Consider the following 18,057-nt stretch of genomic DNA (forward strand, 5'->3'; position numbering starts at 1 on the left):
AAAATAACCTTTTCACTGTCATTTAAGTTAAATTACTGAACCTAAACATATATAGGAGCCTGAAAAAAATGCATAAGAAAATTCATAAGAAAATGTCAAAATTTCATGTATTTCTGTTTTATCGATATCTATTAAAACGTGAATAAATGTGCTCAGTAAAATAAATACAATAATATAGTGAGATAAAACAAATAAAGCATAGCATAATACAAATAATTAAACAACAAAATATTTAACATTATTTGACATTTGAATAGATTTTTTTACATTTATTTATGAAATTAATTAATTTATCCATTTGAAAACATTTTTCTGAAGAAACACACACACACACATATATATATAATGTTCTGTGAGTGGGATAAAAAAAATTTTTTTTTTATTTTATATCAGATGACAATTTAATAAGAATCTCCAATAAAAAAAGTAAATAATATGAAAAAAAATTGTTGCACACAACTTACAATCTGTATTGTCCTACTGAATTTTTCTTTTGATTTAGGAGTGAAATATGAGCCGGATGTGGAGGCGGGACTTTTGCTCACTTCCAGGAATCTTGTGGGATTCCCAGACTGAGTAGAGGCCTTGTTGACTCAGTCTGTCCTGCTGAGAGTCTGATGATGAACTGCTGAGCCCGGAAGTGGGAGGAGCCTTACCTGTTAGGTGCAAAGCAGCTCTCTTCCCATTGGCTGAGAGCAGTCAGTATATTTCCTCACTCACAAACAATGTGAGAGTGAACAGAGGCAGAGTGTTCAGAGCATTTAGAGGCCAAGAAGAAAACTCTCAGCACATCCACTGAAAGAGGAGGCTTGATCGACTGTAAGCTTAAAGTAAGTATGTTTAAATGTGTGTTTCATGGGCCTTTGTTTTGTTGATGAGTTCAGAGGGAACACAAGCTTGTCATGTTTTGATTTTTGAATGCATGCTTCATGGTTTTGTTTGATTGAGCTGCTTCTCACTTTTCAATTTGCTTTCAATAGTCTCACAATCATATGTTTCTTTAAGAGGCCCTGGAGTTGATTTATCTAACTTTCTAAGTGAATTTAAAAGAGATACAATGTACTGAAAAAAGACTTTTTCATAGAGACACTGCATTTTTGTGGAAAACGGGTTAATATGTAGTTTAATGCTAAATGTTATCAACATTATTTGTTATCCACGTTAAATGAGCACATACATTTCAGCATTATTTGTGCATTGCATCAATTGTCATGAAAATTTTGTTGTGTGAATTAAATAACTAAACAACAAAATATTTCAGAATTATTTATATTTATTTATTTAAAATAATCTCAGCAATTTAAAAGGAAATGTACATTAATTTGAAACAAGATTCTGAGGAAACAGAATTGCGTTTTGATACTTTTTGATTTTTTTTTTTAAACCATAATGACTTCTGAGATATTGGAACCCTTCTGATGATATGCTTAAAAGTAAGAGGAAGTCAAACCTCTGGGAATAAAAAAGTGAAGACTTGTCTAAGCATGCTGATGTGATGTGACCTGAGTGTGATATTTCTGCTTCACTGAATTCTTCTGAAGGTTCCCATGTCATTTAAGCAGAAGCCTGTTGTGTAGGCTGGATGGATGAGTGTCTACTTGAAGCAAATCGGCAATTTTGGAAAGCCCTCGACTGTAGTTTGTTGACTTTTAGAAAGTCCTGATTTATGAGCTGAGACGAGAGAGAGTGTCTCATCTGCTGAGTCACATCCTAATGTCTCAATTCAAGAGATCCTTGAGAAAACATAGATAATAAAACTCATTGCTGTGTTTCTTTGATTTGATATTTTCTCAGGCACCAGACTAAATGGCAGATTAAAAGTCTGTTTATGGTTTGATGTAATCTGAGGTAATGATGACTCAGTTGCTGTCAGCAGCGTCAGTGATGTTTTAACTGGGAATCTGCTTCTTCCCAAAAACGAAGCCATTTGCTCAACTGAGAACATGTTTGAACTGATATATTTCTAAAGCTAATGCTGGCTAATTTGAGGAATTAATATTAGCATTATTGAAACCTAATGATGGTTATTTACTGAGAAAATCACTGTGACGAGGGAAATTCCTTTCTGATCCTAATCTTTACATGGATAATTTCCAGCAGTCTCTGTCTATACATGTAAGACTCTCACCTGTGTGTACATGATGAACTCATGGGGAAAGAGAGGGTTGCTCACAGGTGATTGGTTTCCCGTGAATTTTATAAGTATCTTAACAAACATGAGCGCATGTGATAAGAGCATTGCTCCACTATTTCCCGTGACATCAGGCATGAGTCTGAGCATGTATGAATGATCAGGTGAGCAGCTGCAGGTGTTGTGCACTGATGCCGAATGATGACTCATTCAAGAGTGACATGAGAAAAGAGTCATTCATCCCGCTTTTGAATGTCCCGCAGGTGTTTTGGGGATATCATGATACATTTGATTTGTGCAATCACACGGTTGCATAGAATAATTGGATGCCTTTTTTTGCAATGCTTTTTTATTGTTTGATTGTACGGTTTTCAGTTTTCTAATAAAATAAAATTAACCACATTTCTATCTACACTCTGAAAAATATGGGTTTTCACTGTGATGCCGTAGAAGAACCTTTTTTGGTTCCCTAAGGAAACTTTTAACAGTTCTTACAATAACCAATTCTTTTATTCTATAGAACTTTTTTTTCATAGTCTATACTTTTAGAAATAAAAGTTCTTTATTGGCATTTATTATGTCATGAAGAACCTTTAACATCATGGAACCTTTTCAATGCATAAAAGATTCTTTAGGTTTTTTTAAATGCTCTTCACATAAAAAAAAAAAAAAAATAATACAAAAAAAGATTCTTCCAAGAAAGGTTCTTTGAGGAACCAAAATGTTTTTTTCTATGACTTTGCTGTCTTTTCTGAACTTTTTATTTTTAAGAGTTTAAAGAACCTTTTGTGGAAAAGAAAGGTTCATTGATTTTAAAAAGGTTCTTCATGGAACCATCAATGCCAATACATAACCTTTATTTTTAAGAGTGTATTGGAAAAATCATGACTTTATCATATGATATTGTAATAGATTTTAAAAGTTCAATAAGTGGTACTAAAAAATCTAGCTTTTCCATATATATATATACTTTTTTTTTTTTTTACTTTTTTTTTTTTGAGAGTCTATGATTATATAATCATCAAAGGAGCAAGTCATTTTGTCTTCATTTTAATATCTGAAATGCCTGTGTCCTAACAGAAATCCTACTGAAGACATCAGGAAACCAAGATGGCAGTCAGTTCTTTTCATCGTGGGCAATGGGCTTCACAGTCCTTGCGAGTTACGGCAAAGGAGCTCTCCATTGTTGGTGTGCGAGGCAAAAACACAGCCATTGCCGAGCGATTTTCCAAGTAAGCAAATTTCAGGATTTGCATATCTAAAACTAATCTCACTTGTCCTTTTAACCTCTCCAAATTGCTTTCACTTCAGCACTCTTTTAGTGCTCTTTATAGCTTGTTACTAAACCTTTTTACAAGGCACCACTGTTTTAAAAGAAAGCTGCTGTTTTGTTCTGAATTGGTTTATGATGTTCAGACCTCTGCTCCAACATTATCAGGTTCATCAGTAGAAAGTACTGTCAGATCTTCTAGTGATACTGTCAACACCCAGACACATAGTCAATGAGGAAATTGAATACAGTTGAACCTTATTACAAATGATATATTTTACATAATTTACTTGCATACCTATTAGAACTCCCAATACTTATTTATTTCTTGTTTTAAAAATGTTTAAAAAAACGCTTCGGATCGAAGTTCCAAACTGAATTCCTCATTTTCAGTCTGGTCTCAGATATCGGTCTGCTAGCGTATATGTTATCTGCTGAGCGACTCATTAGAAGCAGCTCGGTCAGTGTATTTCCTGTGTGGAGGAATTTCTCAAAGCATCTGGAGTTGTTCCAGTGCATCTCCTGCTAGATTTTCTAATGTCTTTTTCAGCGATCTGCTTTTGGCTTCCTCTCTACACCTACATCAATGACTTCACCATCCCAAGTACTGTAGATTTGCCAGCTGGCTTAGTGAGCATTAAAGTATTCAAAGTGAAGGAGTAAATAGCTTAGAATCTGATTACTGACCCGTGATAGGTGTGGGCACACATAAATCATTTATTTGGTATTCGGCTGTTTTAAACTGTCGCGTTTGTTCAAGCCTGCAGGACTGTGATTATAATCATTTTTTTTCACTCATGTCTTTATCAATGTTTTTCTTTCCAGCGAAATTACATTTAAAACCAAGGGTTAGTTTGAATGGATTTCCTTTGAAAATCAGATGAACTTCCTGCTTTCGGTGCTTGGGAATTTTTTTCAATCCTTCCAACAGATGGTTAGTGTATCTGAAACCTCTTTAGTGCTAGATTTCAAGTTTTGCCATAAAAATAAAACTGGAAGCAAAATCAAGACATTCCAGTTCATCGGTTTGCACTGCCACATGTGACCACTAGGGGCCACCAATGATCAAAAGTGATTTTTATTACTAGGCAGATAAAAGATACATCTCAGAACAGAGAAGGCAAGCTTCTGAGGATTGCTTTATTAACTTCTTCATAGAAACCAGCTATCCTTCATGAGTTTGTGAGTGAACACCGCTTCATTTCTTCTCAGGTACCAGAAGGCAGCAGAAGAAACAAGTTCAGACAAGAAAAAAGTAAGTTCTCACCACTTTGCTATTCATTATCTAGCTCTCTATCTGGAAACTGCACTACTATACTGCTGCTGCTGCTGTTTACACACACATGCATTCAGTGTCCAGTCATCACAATCCCTATTTAGACGTCTTAATCTGGAGGTAATTCCTATGCGCTTTACATAACTGCCCCAGTCAATCTGTGTCTTCTGAATGGTAGTTTCTTCATAAATAAAACACTGCTAGGAGCTTCATTGAGGGGTGTAAGAGTTTGTCAGGAGCTGGAGAAATGAGGAAGAACAGGATGATACCCTTGTGGATGTAGGTATGAACTATGTTATTGTATTTGGAAGAGAATGCAGCTGTTTTGGTATAGGTTAAGGTTTTGTCAAACCTTTTTTTTATTATTATTATTTAAGGTTTTGCTTTCTGTCCAGTGGTTAAACTGAACCTTAAATGTTAACCCCTTACACAACCTGGACATGTGACGAAGCTTGTAATATCTTTCACAAACTTTCTTTTTTTCCCTGTTTCCTGTCACTACTTCCTCTCTTTATGTTCTTCCTGGTTCGTCTGTCCTGTTGTAAGGGGCTTGGCCTAGTTCCCTCATGCAGATAGTTTCGAAAGACTAGCATCTGGTGCTGCATTTTTTTTCTCCCCCTCATTTCCACCAGCACAGTCTGAGGGAGCCACTCCTTCCATTTGCCGGGTTTCTAAAGGTTTTGTAGTCAACCTTTTTTCTAACAAACTAACAATGATTTAGTTTATCCAATCTCTACTAATCTAATATATTGACAAGATCCTCTCAATCATTTTTATCTGCTTACTGCTTTTCCTTAGTCTTTTTCTGTGTCAAAATTGTCATTAAAGCCCTGGAGACTTTCAGATAGTAATGTTTTTTTTTATTATTTTTATCATGAGTGGTGTTTATATAAGTATTTTTAATTTGATCAAAATTTAAGATTGAGATATCTAAATCTGTATATACTGTAACTTTATTTCTTTTTTTTATTATTGTTTAAATTTCAGTTTAGATAGTAATAGAGCAGTTCAGTCAGACTCCATTGTCTTCTGTCGAGATTGGTTTAAAAGTTGAGAAACCCCAGAAGTGAACGCTGTCCTGACAGTCTCTTTGTTCTTTTACAGTCTTTAGAGAAGTCGACTCCTTCCTTGCGCAACGGCAATCTGAGTGTCCTAAAGCAGCTCTGGGAACAACCAGCCGAAACGCCTACATCTCCAGAACCCCAAACACACTCCAGACAGCAGGAGAACCATCAGCGACAGCCTTTAGATCGCAGTCTTAACACCTCACTGGAGTCCACGGACGGCCAACTTGTTGACGGCACAGAGACCCAGTTGTTCAGCGACAGTGACCAGGCGATGGAGAAGTGGACGCAAAGAGATGTGCCCATCGAAAGGCCCACAGTGCCTCTCAACAGTCTGAAGATGATGTTTGAGAAAGGCGAGACCTCTCACAACAATGTAAGTACAAATAATGATCTAAACTGGACTTCTAGGCAGTTTAGTAGATAACAGTACGTGTGTGTGTGTGTGTGTGTGTGTGTGTGTGTGTGTGCGTATGTGTGCAGTTTAAAAGGGCGTGTGCAATTTAAAAGCCTGACCCCTTAACTTTTTTCCTCTATTTTTAACTCTATTTTTTCCATCGCACAAATGTTAACTGAGACATCTTATAATAAATAATCAGTATATTAGAATGATCAGCTTTGATAACAGGAATAAATGAGACTTTAAAATTTAGAAAACTGTTTATAATATTTCAAAATATTACGTTTTTTGATCAATTAATGGCAGCTTTGGTGAGCGTAAGAAACTTGTTTTAAAAATATTACCAACTCCGAACTTCATTTTGAAGGGTTGTATAATTTATGAATGGCCTGTTATTGCAGATTGTTTCACGTTTATAAATGTTCAGGTCGGACTTGGAGGATGTTTTGCATTGTGACTCATGTAGTACAATACAGTAGTATGTCTACACATATGTCCCCTTAAAGGGTTAGTTCACCCAAAAATGAAAATTATGTCATTAAAAACTCACCCTCATGTCGTTCCAAACCACTAAGACCTCCGTTCATCTTCGGAACACAGTTTAAGATATTTTAGGTTTAGTCCAAGAGCTTTCTCTTCCTCCATTGAAAATGTATGTACGGTCTACTGTACTGGTTTGCATCGGTTTTCGGATCACCAGTAGTGATGGGAAGTTCAATTATTTTCTGCGAACCAGTTCTTCTGGAAAACTGTTCACCGGTTCTTATGCGCTCGATGTAATGACGTCATTGGCGATGATTGCCCTTGATTCAAGCCTTTGGTTTACCCACGCTCATAACATTAGCAACAGAATCAGTTCAGAATCAATCACCAAAAGAATCAGTTTGGTTCAGACGCTCTGTTTGTCAGTCTGCTTCACACTGAATCACGCATGCGCAGTATCATCAGCTCCTCGATTCTCGAATCGGACACATTTGACAGAAACGGTTGTCAGTTCAGTGTACTGGTGATCTGAAAACCAATGCAACCGGTTCTTGACTTGAGAACGAGTCAATCTTTCTTTCGTTATCTGGCTCGGCTCGGTGTTCATCTTCAGTTCTCTCTTCACAGCAGTTCAGTCAGTGTACTGTTTGAGTACATGAATTACTCCGGGATATTGGTTTGTTTGAACTCAGAGGAAGTGTCAGCCACATTTAAAAAGTTAACAGCTTAAGTCATTCGTGGATTAATGCGTATTGGAGACGCGAACCGTTTAAAATGATTCAGTTGAACTGGTTCAAGAAGAACCAGTTAAATCGATTGATACGTTCGAGAACCGGACATCATTACACTGCATTGTTGTAAATGCCATCATAACAGACCCGGAAGAGAAGACTATGCTGAATAAAGTTGTAGTTTTTGTTATTTTTTTGACCAAAATTTATTTTCAATTCTTCAACAAACTCTAACTGACCCTGTGATGTCACATGGACTACTTTGATGATGTTTTTCTTACCTTTCTGGACATGGACAGTACACCGTACACACAGCTTCAATGGAGGGACTGAGAGCTCTCGGACTAAATCTAAAATATCTTAAACTGTGTTCCAAAGATAAACTGAGGTCTTACGGGTTTGGAACGACATGAGGGCGAGTCATTAATGCCATAATTTTCACTTTTGGGTGAACTAACCCTTTAAAGTATAGCTGGATATCTGCTTGTATTCAAACCATTCAAGAGACTGGTCATGCTGCGAGTCACATGGTCTGTGATCATGAAGACACCAGTGTGCTTCTCCAGTCTCCCTCTGAGCTCTAAGCTTGTTTCTGTAGGTTCACTGCTCTGAAACAGTCTGTAGGATGACTATTGTTAACTTGTGTTCTGTATCCTTGCATTAAATGTAAGCGCTGCTTGCTAATTCTAGCATTACTTCTCCTATTGTTCATACTTGGAGTTAGAAAACCAAAAAACAAAAGCGTTCTAACGTTGTTGTATTAAATTTTGTCAGAAGATGTGGAAGCCTAGTTATACTAAAGCTACTTTTGAAACAAGATCCACTGATTTGAATTTCTGATCTATTGCTCTCTGCTAGTCTGTGCGCTTGAAGGTGACAGGAACATTCTTGTGGCGTCCTTTTAGTCGTGCCTCGTCATTTTTCTCAAAGGTTATGTGTTCAAAATGTACTGGGATTTCACCGTACACAATGGTGTCTCTTGTTTGTTCCATGGACTGCAAAGGGAGTCATGCCCAACATTTTATCTGCAAAAGAGTTAGCGTGGGTGGAGGGGAGGTTAAGACTGAAACCAAAAGCATTTTTTCCCATTGTAGCATCACCACTGCATCACTACTGGTTCAAAACATCCCAGCAAGCAATGAACTTAGAACTACACCATAGTTAGTGGTTCTTGCAAAGGCAAATATCAATGTGGGTTAGAGACTTTTTCCTTTCCCTAATCCAAAATTTCATTTAGTTATGAAAAGTTGAGTCCAACCCGACATTTCATGGAAACAAAATGACTCAATAGAACACTAGACGCTCATTTGGTTTCGATTTCACTTCAGCTCACACAATGACCTGGAGTTAATTTGCTGTGCTTTTTTTCCCCGACATTTTCAACTTGGTAGTGACACTGATGAATATTTAAAATTCATTCTTTAAGCTAAGCTCCAACTCCTCACCCTCTCAAAAGACATTTCCATCATTAAACAGGGTTGAGGTTGCTGGGGGCTGATGTCCACAAGCTCTCTGCTCCCGTCAAAGCCAAAGCTCTCTCCTCTAACCTGAGGGATGGTCAAGAGGGAGAGACAATGACTGAAATCATTTGAATTCATCATCCAGCTCCTCCAGCAGTTTTTATTTCTTTTTAAATCTGCTGCAGAGATTTTCTTAATGAATGTCGCTGGATATTGAATTTGGGTTACTTTGAGAGCTGAACGGAGTAATGAACCGCTGAGAAACGCAGCTTATTAAAGAGAAGTTCCAGAAATGACTATGTAATGATGTGCAGAGTCTGAAGGGTGGACGCATTTCATAAGAATCTAGACTTTGGCAAATGTTTTACCATCCAGTGTGCATCACTGTACAGTTTTTAATTTCATTATTTTCCTATTTTGTGGGAATAATAATAATGATAATAATAATAAATTAATAATAAATGTGTGTGTGTGTGTGTGTGTGTAATATATATATATATATATATATATATATATATGAGTATTTTTATATACACACACACACACACAGGTGTATATATTAGTTAACTAAACTACATGAACTAAATTAATACTGAAATAAAAACTAGACTAGACTAAAAATGACTAAACCAAAAATGACACAACAAATTAAAAAAACTGAAAATTAGAAATAATTTTTTTTATATATGTATGTATGTATGTGTTTTGTCAATAATAATTATAGATGATGATGATAATAATAATAATACAAAATAACACTAACTAAAACTGAAATTGTATAAAAACTTGACAATAATAAAATTAGTAAAACTTTATCTAAAATTTAAATTGACAATTTTAAATTATATATTTTATACTGATTTTAAATTTATAAAATAAAATAGTATCTTAATTATGCTAGAATAGTAGAATAATAATAATAAAGTAATAATAAAAATCAGTATCTAAATATTGATAAAATATTGCATATTCCTAAAATATTTAAAAATATCTTCCTTTTGCCACTTTATTTCAAGTATTAAATGAAATGAAAGTGTACTGATTTTTTTTTTATTTTTATAATAGATATAGTATGTGCACTGTATATATTTTATCTTGTCAGATTTTATCCTCTGATAACACAAGGACACCCTTCATGTCTGGCAGGCCGCGGCTCAGATGTTCCCATCTTTTGTGTGCTTTGGATTAATAGAGGGTCTTTTGTCTGGGCTGATGCCCCCTATGTCTGCGCTGCCTTTGCCTTTTGTATTGTGTTTATGTCCCGCTCCCCTGGTGTCTGCACACCAGCCTGGAGACGCTGCACTGATGCCTGGCCGGCTGGTTCCCCCACAGCCGTGCTGATGGCTAATCCACAATTGGGGGGTGGGCTGGTCTCAGCCCCCTTGTTGGATTTAGAGGTTGAAGCAGCTGCCTAACCCACCCCACCCTCTCAGCCCTCCCCCTTTCCATCCCTCCCGCTGCTGCCAGCAAAACACTGGCATGCTCACCGTCTCTAATCTGCTCTCAGAGCACTGCCGGGCTTTAGGCAGACAGACTCGGCTCTGGAAATCTTCAGGAATCACGGCGTAGCGTCCGTTGTTGTCTGTCAGATCTTAAAAAGGTAAGAGACGTGGCTTTCAGATCGATACAGTTGTTGTTACATGTGGAAACTCTCTGTTGGGTGGGATGATGTCAGTTTTAGTTCCTGCCGTGCTGCTTTCCTGAGAACAATGACAATGGATCCAGCAGACTTTTTGGAGGATGTGTTTTGTCCTGGGATTGACTGCACTGTTGTAGGACTATATTTGCTAGGCACTTGAAAAGTACATGTTTTTGTGTCATTTTCTGAAACAAAACCTGTAATATCACTATATAAAGAAATACATTTTCCTTCCAATTTAATTGATAGTTTTATTATATAAAATTATTGTAAGCAAGCAGGAACAGATGTCGAACTTTAGAAATGTTGCCTGTGATTTGAATGAATCATTTATGGAAAAGTTTACGGATCAAACATTGTGACAAGCATTTCACCTCGTACAATTCAGCCACATCAACAGGGTCTCAAACTGGGGTTTATGTTGAGGGTTTAGTAACAGGGTCTGTTCTGGTCTCCATGTGTCTCAGTCCGTGGGTGTAGAATTGCATGAGAGCCGTTGTGTGTGTGTGTGTGTGTGTGTGTGTGCTGGTGGTGAAGCCAGACGCTGGTGTCTGTCCACGGCGCTCTCGGAGCTCATTAGAGGATTATTGATGCCAGTGGAGGAGCTGGCCGGCCAGAGGAGGAGACGTGTTTAAACACTGCTGTCATGGCTTTAAATGTCTCTTATCACTTTGCTAATTAGTGCTGTTTGCTAAAGAATTACTTTACCTCACGGGTCGGGGGTTTTCAACAAACCCCTTAAAATGAATGTTAAACTTTGGGGTGTAATTTCATCCTGCACTGAATAATGGGTAGCACTTTATTTTACAGTCCTGTTCCCCATGTAAATACTATGTACTTATTATAGTAATTACAATAACTATGTAATAACTAGGTACTAACCCTGAACCTACCCCTAAACCTAACCCTACCCCGTGTAGTTACTTTGTATTACCAGAACTTTCTTAGATAAATACACTAAGTACATGTAAGTACAATAAAGTGCAACCGAATATTGTCTAATATGAAGATATTTGTATCCATTTATTTTTTGCTGGCCAACATGAAAAAAAAAATCCTAGAGACTTAACTGGAAGGAAGAACTCTGGTGTTGCCAAATCCTCTGTTTCCCTGCAGAACTGGGATACTTTCATAGTGTTGCTCCAGGGCTTTTTTCTGAGTTAAAGTGAAATCATCAACCCGGGGGGTGAATTTCCCAAAAGCATCGTTAGATAAATATAGTTATAAGTTCCTTTGACCTTTATTGGTAACGATGGAGCTTGTGACCGTAAGTGCTTTTGAGAAACGCACACCAGAACATCATTTCTTACGGAGAGGAACCCCCGGCCAGAACACAATTTTGCTAGTCCGTTTTTCCTGAAACAATCATAATGCTGAATCTGCTATATTTGTCTTACAAACAAACTGGACTGGAGAGTAGATTAACATTGGTGGATTTGAACTTGAAAAATGATGTGTATTGACGTCTTTCTGTGGTTTAAACAAGATATCTTCTGATGTTCATTCATGTTTATTTCATGCTATAGTATAAAGGAAGAGATGATCGGCTCACATGCCGCTGGAACTGAGGAGCTACAGCTATCTATTACAATTAAAACATTTAAAAGCCACAATTTTATTTATTGTTTGAATATCTTAAAAAAAATGCAACGTTTGAAAGCCGAGACTTGGTTTCATACCCACAGTACTGTGAGAGTGGCATGGCTTGTCAGACTTTGCAACAGTAATGAAGGGGGGCAGGTCTTTACAAAGGATAAAATGGGTTGGTTTTGTTACACAGACCTGGCAATCCTGAAGGACTCGAGCCATATCTAGATACCAGAATGTCATAGAGATTTAAATGTGGGGTAAAAAAAAAACACCCAGCAACTCTTTACCTTAGCAGCCACTCAGTGACGCCTTTGCAACCATCTGGAAGACCTTAGCAGCCACATACCAACATTCTAAAATCCATTCAGAACACCTTAACCACCACATAAGAAATACCCTAGCAACCATTTTTAGCAAACACCCAGATCACTTAATGAAGTCCTAGCAACTGCAACATGCAACACCTTAGCAACTGCACATTAACATCATGGCAACCACCCAGAATACTCTAACTACCATCTAGCAATGCTTTAGCAACTCTCCAGTCCCTAGCAGCCACGAGGACGTGATAGTAAGAGAAACTGGATATTTGTGAGGAGAGAATGGAAATGAAATCAAATTTGCATCGGGTCTGACTTTAAAGTCTATGAAATGACATTTCATTCTGAACTGCTTCACATTCTAGTTGTAAAATGGGTGTCAAATGGCTAGTCAGATTTACTTGAAGGACTTCTTAATGCTCTCTTTGTCTTTTGTTCTGTGCTTAGCACTCTTCATTAACACAGGTTTCTTTGTCTGTTTAGGTGTCCAGAGAGCCTGGGAAAACAGAAGAGCGTGGATCCGAGAACATGGAAGATAAAGGTACAGAATCAAATGTGGCACTAAATGCACACACCAGTCTTGCACAATATGTTTTCAGTTACATGATCTCACATCTTGAACTTCCCGCTTCCTTTTCGCAATACCATGGAAAATGCTGATGGCAGTTCTGTGGAAATTCCTGTTTCCCATTCCCACTTTGACCTTGTGGCACACATACTTTTTTTACCATTGTATTTCATCGAGTTATCAGAGACCTTACTGACTAATCTGACTCTCTTTCTTCCGTTTTTCACAGAAAGCCTTGACTCTGGAGTCAAAACAGAGTCCACCCCTCTCAGGGACCGCATGGCCATGTACCACGCAGCTGTGACTAAGCACGATTTCCCTTCCTCCCCCACTGTGAGTGACAACCCCTCCACCCCCTTCACCATAAACACTGCCTCCGTTACTATCACTCCGTATGATTTCATCACATGCAAATATTGTCTTTCTGCTGACTTGATACTATTTGCATCTGGTTTGAAGGGATAGTTCCTCCCAAATTGAGAAGTCTGTCATCATTTAATCGTGTTGTTCCAAACCCGTGCTTTTTCCAATTAAAAATGAAACTTTTAAGTCGCTGAAAATCCCCAAGAATCTTGCCCGAGGCCTTAGATCTTTTCGAGTTATCTCCAATTTGTGAATGAAAAGAATGAATCCATTCATAAAACCCACCTTAATGATTAATGCATTGAATCTGGTTTATTCAGACTTCAGGATCATCGAAGAATAATGAAATACATTTTGGCCAGCTGAGTCATATAAGACCATTTTCTAAAGTTTTATGTCTTCGGGCCTCATCCATTGCATTTGCATGAGAAAACAGCAAAAAGCAATCAGTTGAAAAAGTTATTTTGTGTTGCATCTTACAGTTTCGGATTGGAATGCCTTCCGGATCATAAAATGATAATAGAATGGTCATTTTTGTGTGAATTGTTTCTTTAAGGGAGCACATGAACAAAGATAACCTTTTCACTTTTTGTGTTCCTGTTTCAAGCAGAGTGAGCCAGCAGACAATGAAGTCCGCAGTCACAGTGGGAAGCAGAAGGAAAATGTGCCGCCACTGTCTCCTGATGTGGTAAAAACTGATAAAAAGAAATTCTCTGACTGAACAGACCCTGATTGTTTTTGTTAATGTACTGTATGATACTGGCATTAGAGTGTACATGCACATTGTTTGGCTTCTTATTCATTCATCGAACAACTCGCCCCACATCTGACTTTCTTTTTTGGGCTGACATCATGAATCCCTTTGATTTTTTTTCAAAATGACTCCAATCTTCCTCCTGCTTTTCATGATGCAGTCAATTCCGATGCGTTTTATTTTTGTAGAATATCTGGTTTTAGTCAGATGTCACATTATGAAAGCAGAATGGGTTACAAATGAGGTTAACTAATTTTACACAACTGATTATTATTTTTATTATTATTGATTAGTAATGTTTCTGGCACTGTAGACTTACTAGGTCTCTTTCTATCTGCAGGGCTCTGAATCCAACACTTTGAAAAGTCCCAGTTCAGACAGGAATGGTGAGTCTCTTGCAACCATACTAACATACAAATCATGAGCAAATCTACTTATTATTAATCTAAGTTGAACTGTATTGCAAGTATTTTGACACATAGTGAGACTGATAATTTTATGACTAAACTCAGTGTTTTATCAAATAGATGCACTGTTAGTCACTTGGAAGTCAGCGCCCTCTAGAGATAGTTTTGCTGAACCTCTAACTCTCGTCTCTAATTTTACAGGCACCGTTATGAGTCCTGAACAAAACCAACCTAAAACTGTTAGGGTGAGTATTCAAACAATATTAGCTTTTATTTGTATCTTTTAGTTCAGTGACACAGTTTTATCTCTGTATTTTTCCTAAAACATTTGTATGTGTTGTTGTAGATGTTCCGTTTGCCTGTCCGTGAAACCTGCATCATGTGCCTTAAGACTGTGTACCCGCTAGAGAAACTTGTAGCGAATCAGCAGATTTACCACAACAGCTGCTTCCGCTGTGCCTATTGCAACACTAAACTCAGGTGAGGACGAGACTCCACCATGGCCTGGTCCTGTACTGAAACACTTGATGTGGGCAGAAGCAGGCACAAGACTGTAGGGTGTCCTATTCGTCAGTTTATGATCATACGTTTGCTCACCCCATGCATAGCCAGTGTTACTTGTGAAGTTTTTGTCCACTGACAAAAATATTTGCTTAGTCAATATTTTTTTATATATTAGTCATTTTTTAGTTTTTTATTGACATCTAATTTTACTGTTAAGACTTTTATTTTTTTTAAACTACCGCACATAATGTCTTTTGAAATAACAGAGTATACTACTGAGGTTCAATCCATAAAGAATTCACAAGGAATAAGGAAAACTTTTGGAACTATATACTTATATTGGCCACGTCCACCGCAGCAGAATACTTGTCAGTTCTGTATTTGAGTGCTTTATAATAAGTTCACACGTGTCGATTATTTACAATAATACAAACCGTCAATAGTAAAAAAAATAAATAATAATAATAATTCAGTAAAATAGTTTCGCAGCTGAAAAGCTAGATGTATGGAAAATGCAGTGGAAGGTTTATGATGTTTATGAGGAAGAAATGAGTTCAACAAAAGATTTCGGGATGAAAACATGACAAAAAACAATCATTTTAAATGTGGTTTATTGACTGAATAATTATTACGACAGAAAACACTGTAAATGTTTTCACTGATTATGAAATGTGTGTTTGCTGGGGTGGTAACGTTTTATAGGCCTATCAATAAAGAAAGTATTGTTTTGGCTATATCATGATAAGGGGTCACGTTAGGCTAAATCTGGCCCTGGATATAGGCTAAGCCTTTTATCATTTGAAGGTTTCAAATCCATTCAATGTCGACGTCCACAGGAACGGCTCCTGCAAGTTTTGTGATGTGTGTTATATTTATATGATGAATTGAATAGCCAGCTAGAAAAGCGATTCAGTTTATCGCGAGCTGCTCGTGCCAGTTTTTTGTTCTGTGAGTGCGCGGGACTCAACGCTCCGTTTCTTCAGTCAGAACAACAAAACAACAGTCTGTTAATTTAAATTTGACTAAATTCTCATTATGCCAACTGTGATAAACTTTAACAAATAGGCCTACTTATTGATTCTTAGATATTTCATATGGTTACACAGGTGACATTCATGGTTTGCGCAAGAGAATAAAAAGGTTTGGGTTGTTTTGTCACACATTTAGCCAGTATGAATAGATTATTATTATTTTTTTTCTGTTGGAAAATGAGTGCATGTCATGTGGCATTTTTCCTGTTATATTTTCGTACTACCGTCTTGTTTAAAAAAAAATGATCTGGGGTGCTATTTACGACGTGTGTATTTAAATGATGTTAAAGTTAGTTTGTTTCTAATCCCTCATTATGTTTTGCTGCCCTCTTTTGGTCAGTCTGGTGAACTACGCCTCTTTGCACAACAACGTCTACTGCAAGCCGCACTTCTGCCAGCTGTTTAAGGCCAAGGGCAACTATGATGAGGGTTTCGGCCACCGACCCCACAAAGAGCTTTGGGAGGTGCGAGGAGAAGGAGCTGAGGAGCAAATTAAGCTGTCACCCCAAGAAACCACCTCCAGCCCAACTGTAGAGCAGTCTCCGCTGGTAAAAGTTAATGTGCTTGCAGCCACTTTAGAGACCCGAACCCAGGCCAACTCTGAGAGGATGGAGAAGCCAGTGGAGACAGGACGACTCAAGATCTCCTGGCCTCCACAGTCTGAAGGGGATGAGAGCGCAACCCAAGTGTGTGGATCTGCAGACAGCAGTGGCATCAAACCCATCCGCCCGAAATGGCCTCCAGAGGGCGACGCAGTATCAAGCAACTCAGACCAATCTGATCTCCCAAAGATTCGCAGGAGCGTCTCACTCAAGGAGAGAAGCAAGCCGTTTTCCATCTTCAGCTCCCCGCCGGTCACCCAACCCAGCAAGATTAGCCAAAGATCTCCTTCAACTGAGAAGCCAAGCTCGGAGGAGGAAATGTCACCCGTTTCCTCCACCACCGACACGGTGATCTCTTCCGAGGACTTGACCGAACACAACCTATCAGAAGAGGAGGAACAAGGTGAAACCGAAGCCAAGGAGGAACACGATGAGGAAAAGATGGAACAGGAGGAGAACGTGGAAGCACAAGAAGAGGAGCTGTCCTCTCTAAAATGCAGCTCACTAGACAACAGTCCTTCATCGTCGCCCGAGAGCGAGTCTGGGCTGGATCCCGAGGAGAACCAGGCCTCACAAGATGTGGGTTTTTGGGATGGAGAAGAACCCGGAGAAGACAGAGCTGATGTCTCTGTGGAGGACCTCATTAAGAGGAACCGTCATTATTATGATGAGGAAGAGGATGATGTGGTCTGAGTTCTAGATTAGATGTCCATGAACTTTCATTTCCCAGAAGCACCAGCATATTTTCATGTAGTCTCCTGTTCGTGGGTCTTTATCTGTCTTTTGTGCAATTTCATGTTTTCAGCTTCTACATGTGCCTATAAACATAAATGAACTAAACACCCAGTAGTTGGCAGGTTACTCACAAGGTTTCTCTAGTCTAGAAGATACACTAGAGCTCTTACTGTCTCTTCAAGCCTAGTTTTATGACATTTTAATTAGGACTTTTTCTGTTTTATATATCAAAAGGCTGGAATATTTTATTCCGCTGCTGTTCGTTTTCAGAAAAGTTGCATCTTTAAATGAAAAAAAAGAAACTAATAAGGCCAATCTTACGGTTCAATTTAAGCACCCATCTTTTTTTTTTCTCACACAAGTGGTCTATCACTACTGTAATGCACTTGGATGTACTTTAAAGGTTAAACACCCCTGGCTGTATCACATTAAATAGCATTGGCAACCTTTGAATGTTTTAGTTTACTGCAAAATTGTATTATTTAACTATTTTAAATGTCACCTTTTTATCATAGGACCAAAATATCTTGGAATACTTTTGTTTCAAATAAATTTACTATTACAAAATCTGGAGTGAGAGTATCATTTTTCTGCAGATGCACTTATTATATTACACAGAGTGTTTTCCCACTGGACACAATTTGACATCTCAAAATTTTCAGTGATTTGCTATCATTATTAGTATGAACCAAAGCGATCTCATTAACACATAATAATAACAGACGGTCT

The 18,057-nt window shown here is 37.8% G+C and overlaps 1 protein-coding gene across 2 annotated transcripts; it reads left to right on the top strand.

The window, feature by feature from the left end:
- The first annotated feature begins 687 nt into the window (after positions 1-687).
- Positions 688-17,895, top strand: LOC113041589 (LIM domain and actin-binding protein 1-like). 2 transcript variants are annotated; one of them, XM_026200203.1, is made up of 11 exons: positions 688-830; positions 3,212-3,363; positions 4,614-4,656; positions 5,782-6,117; positions 12,848-12,905; positions 13,162-13,265; positions 13,903-13,983; positions 14,390-14,435; positions 14,658-14,701; positions 14,803-14,936; positions 16,332-17,895. In XM_026200203.1, the coding sequence occupies exons 2-11, from the start codon at positions 3,242-3,244 to the stop codon at positions 17,284-17,286; spliced, it is 1,923 nt and encodes a 640-aa protein (XP_026055988.1). In that variant the 5' UTR covers positions 688-830; positions 3,212-3,241; the 3' UTR covers positions 17,287-17,895. The 2 variants fall into 2 exon arrangements, with proteins under 2 accessions (XP_026055988.1, XP_026055989.1); XM_026200204.1 differs by having other exon boundaries at positions 13,906-13,983.
- The last annotated feature ends 162 nt before the right edge of the window (positions 17,896-18,057 follow it).

The sequence above is a fragment of the Carassius auratus genome, chromosome 23 (genome assembly GCF_003368295.1).
Source record: "Carassius auratus strain Wakin chromosome 23, ASM336829v1, whole genome shotgun sequence".
Classification (NCBI taxonomy): domain Eukaryota; kingdom Metazoa; phylum Chordata; class Actinopteri; order Cypriniformes; family Cyprinidae; genus Carassius; species Carassius auratus.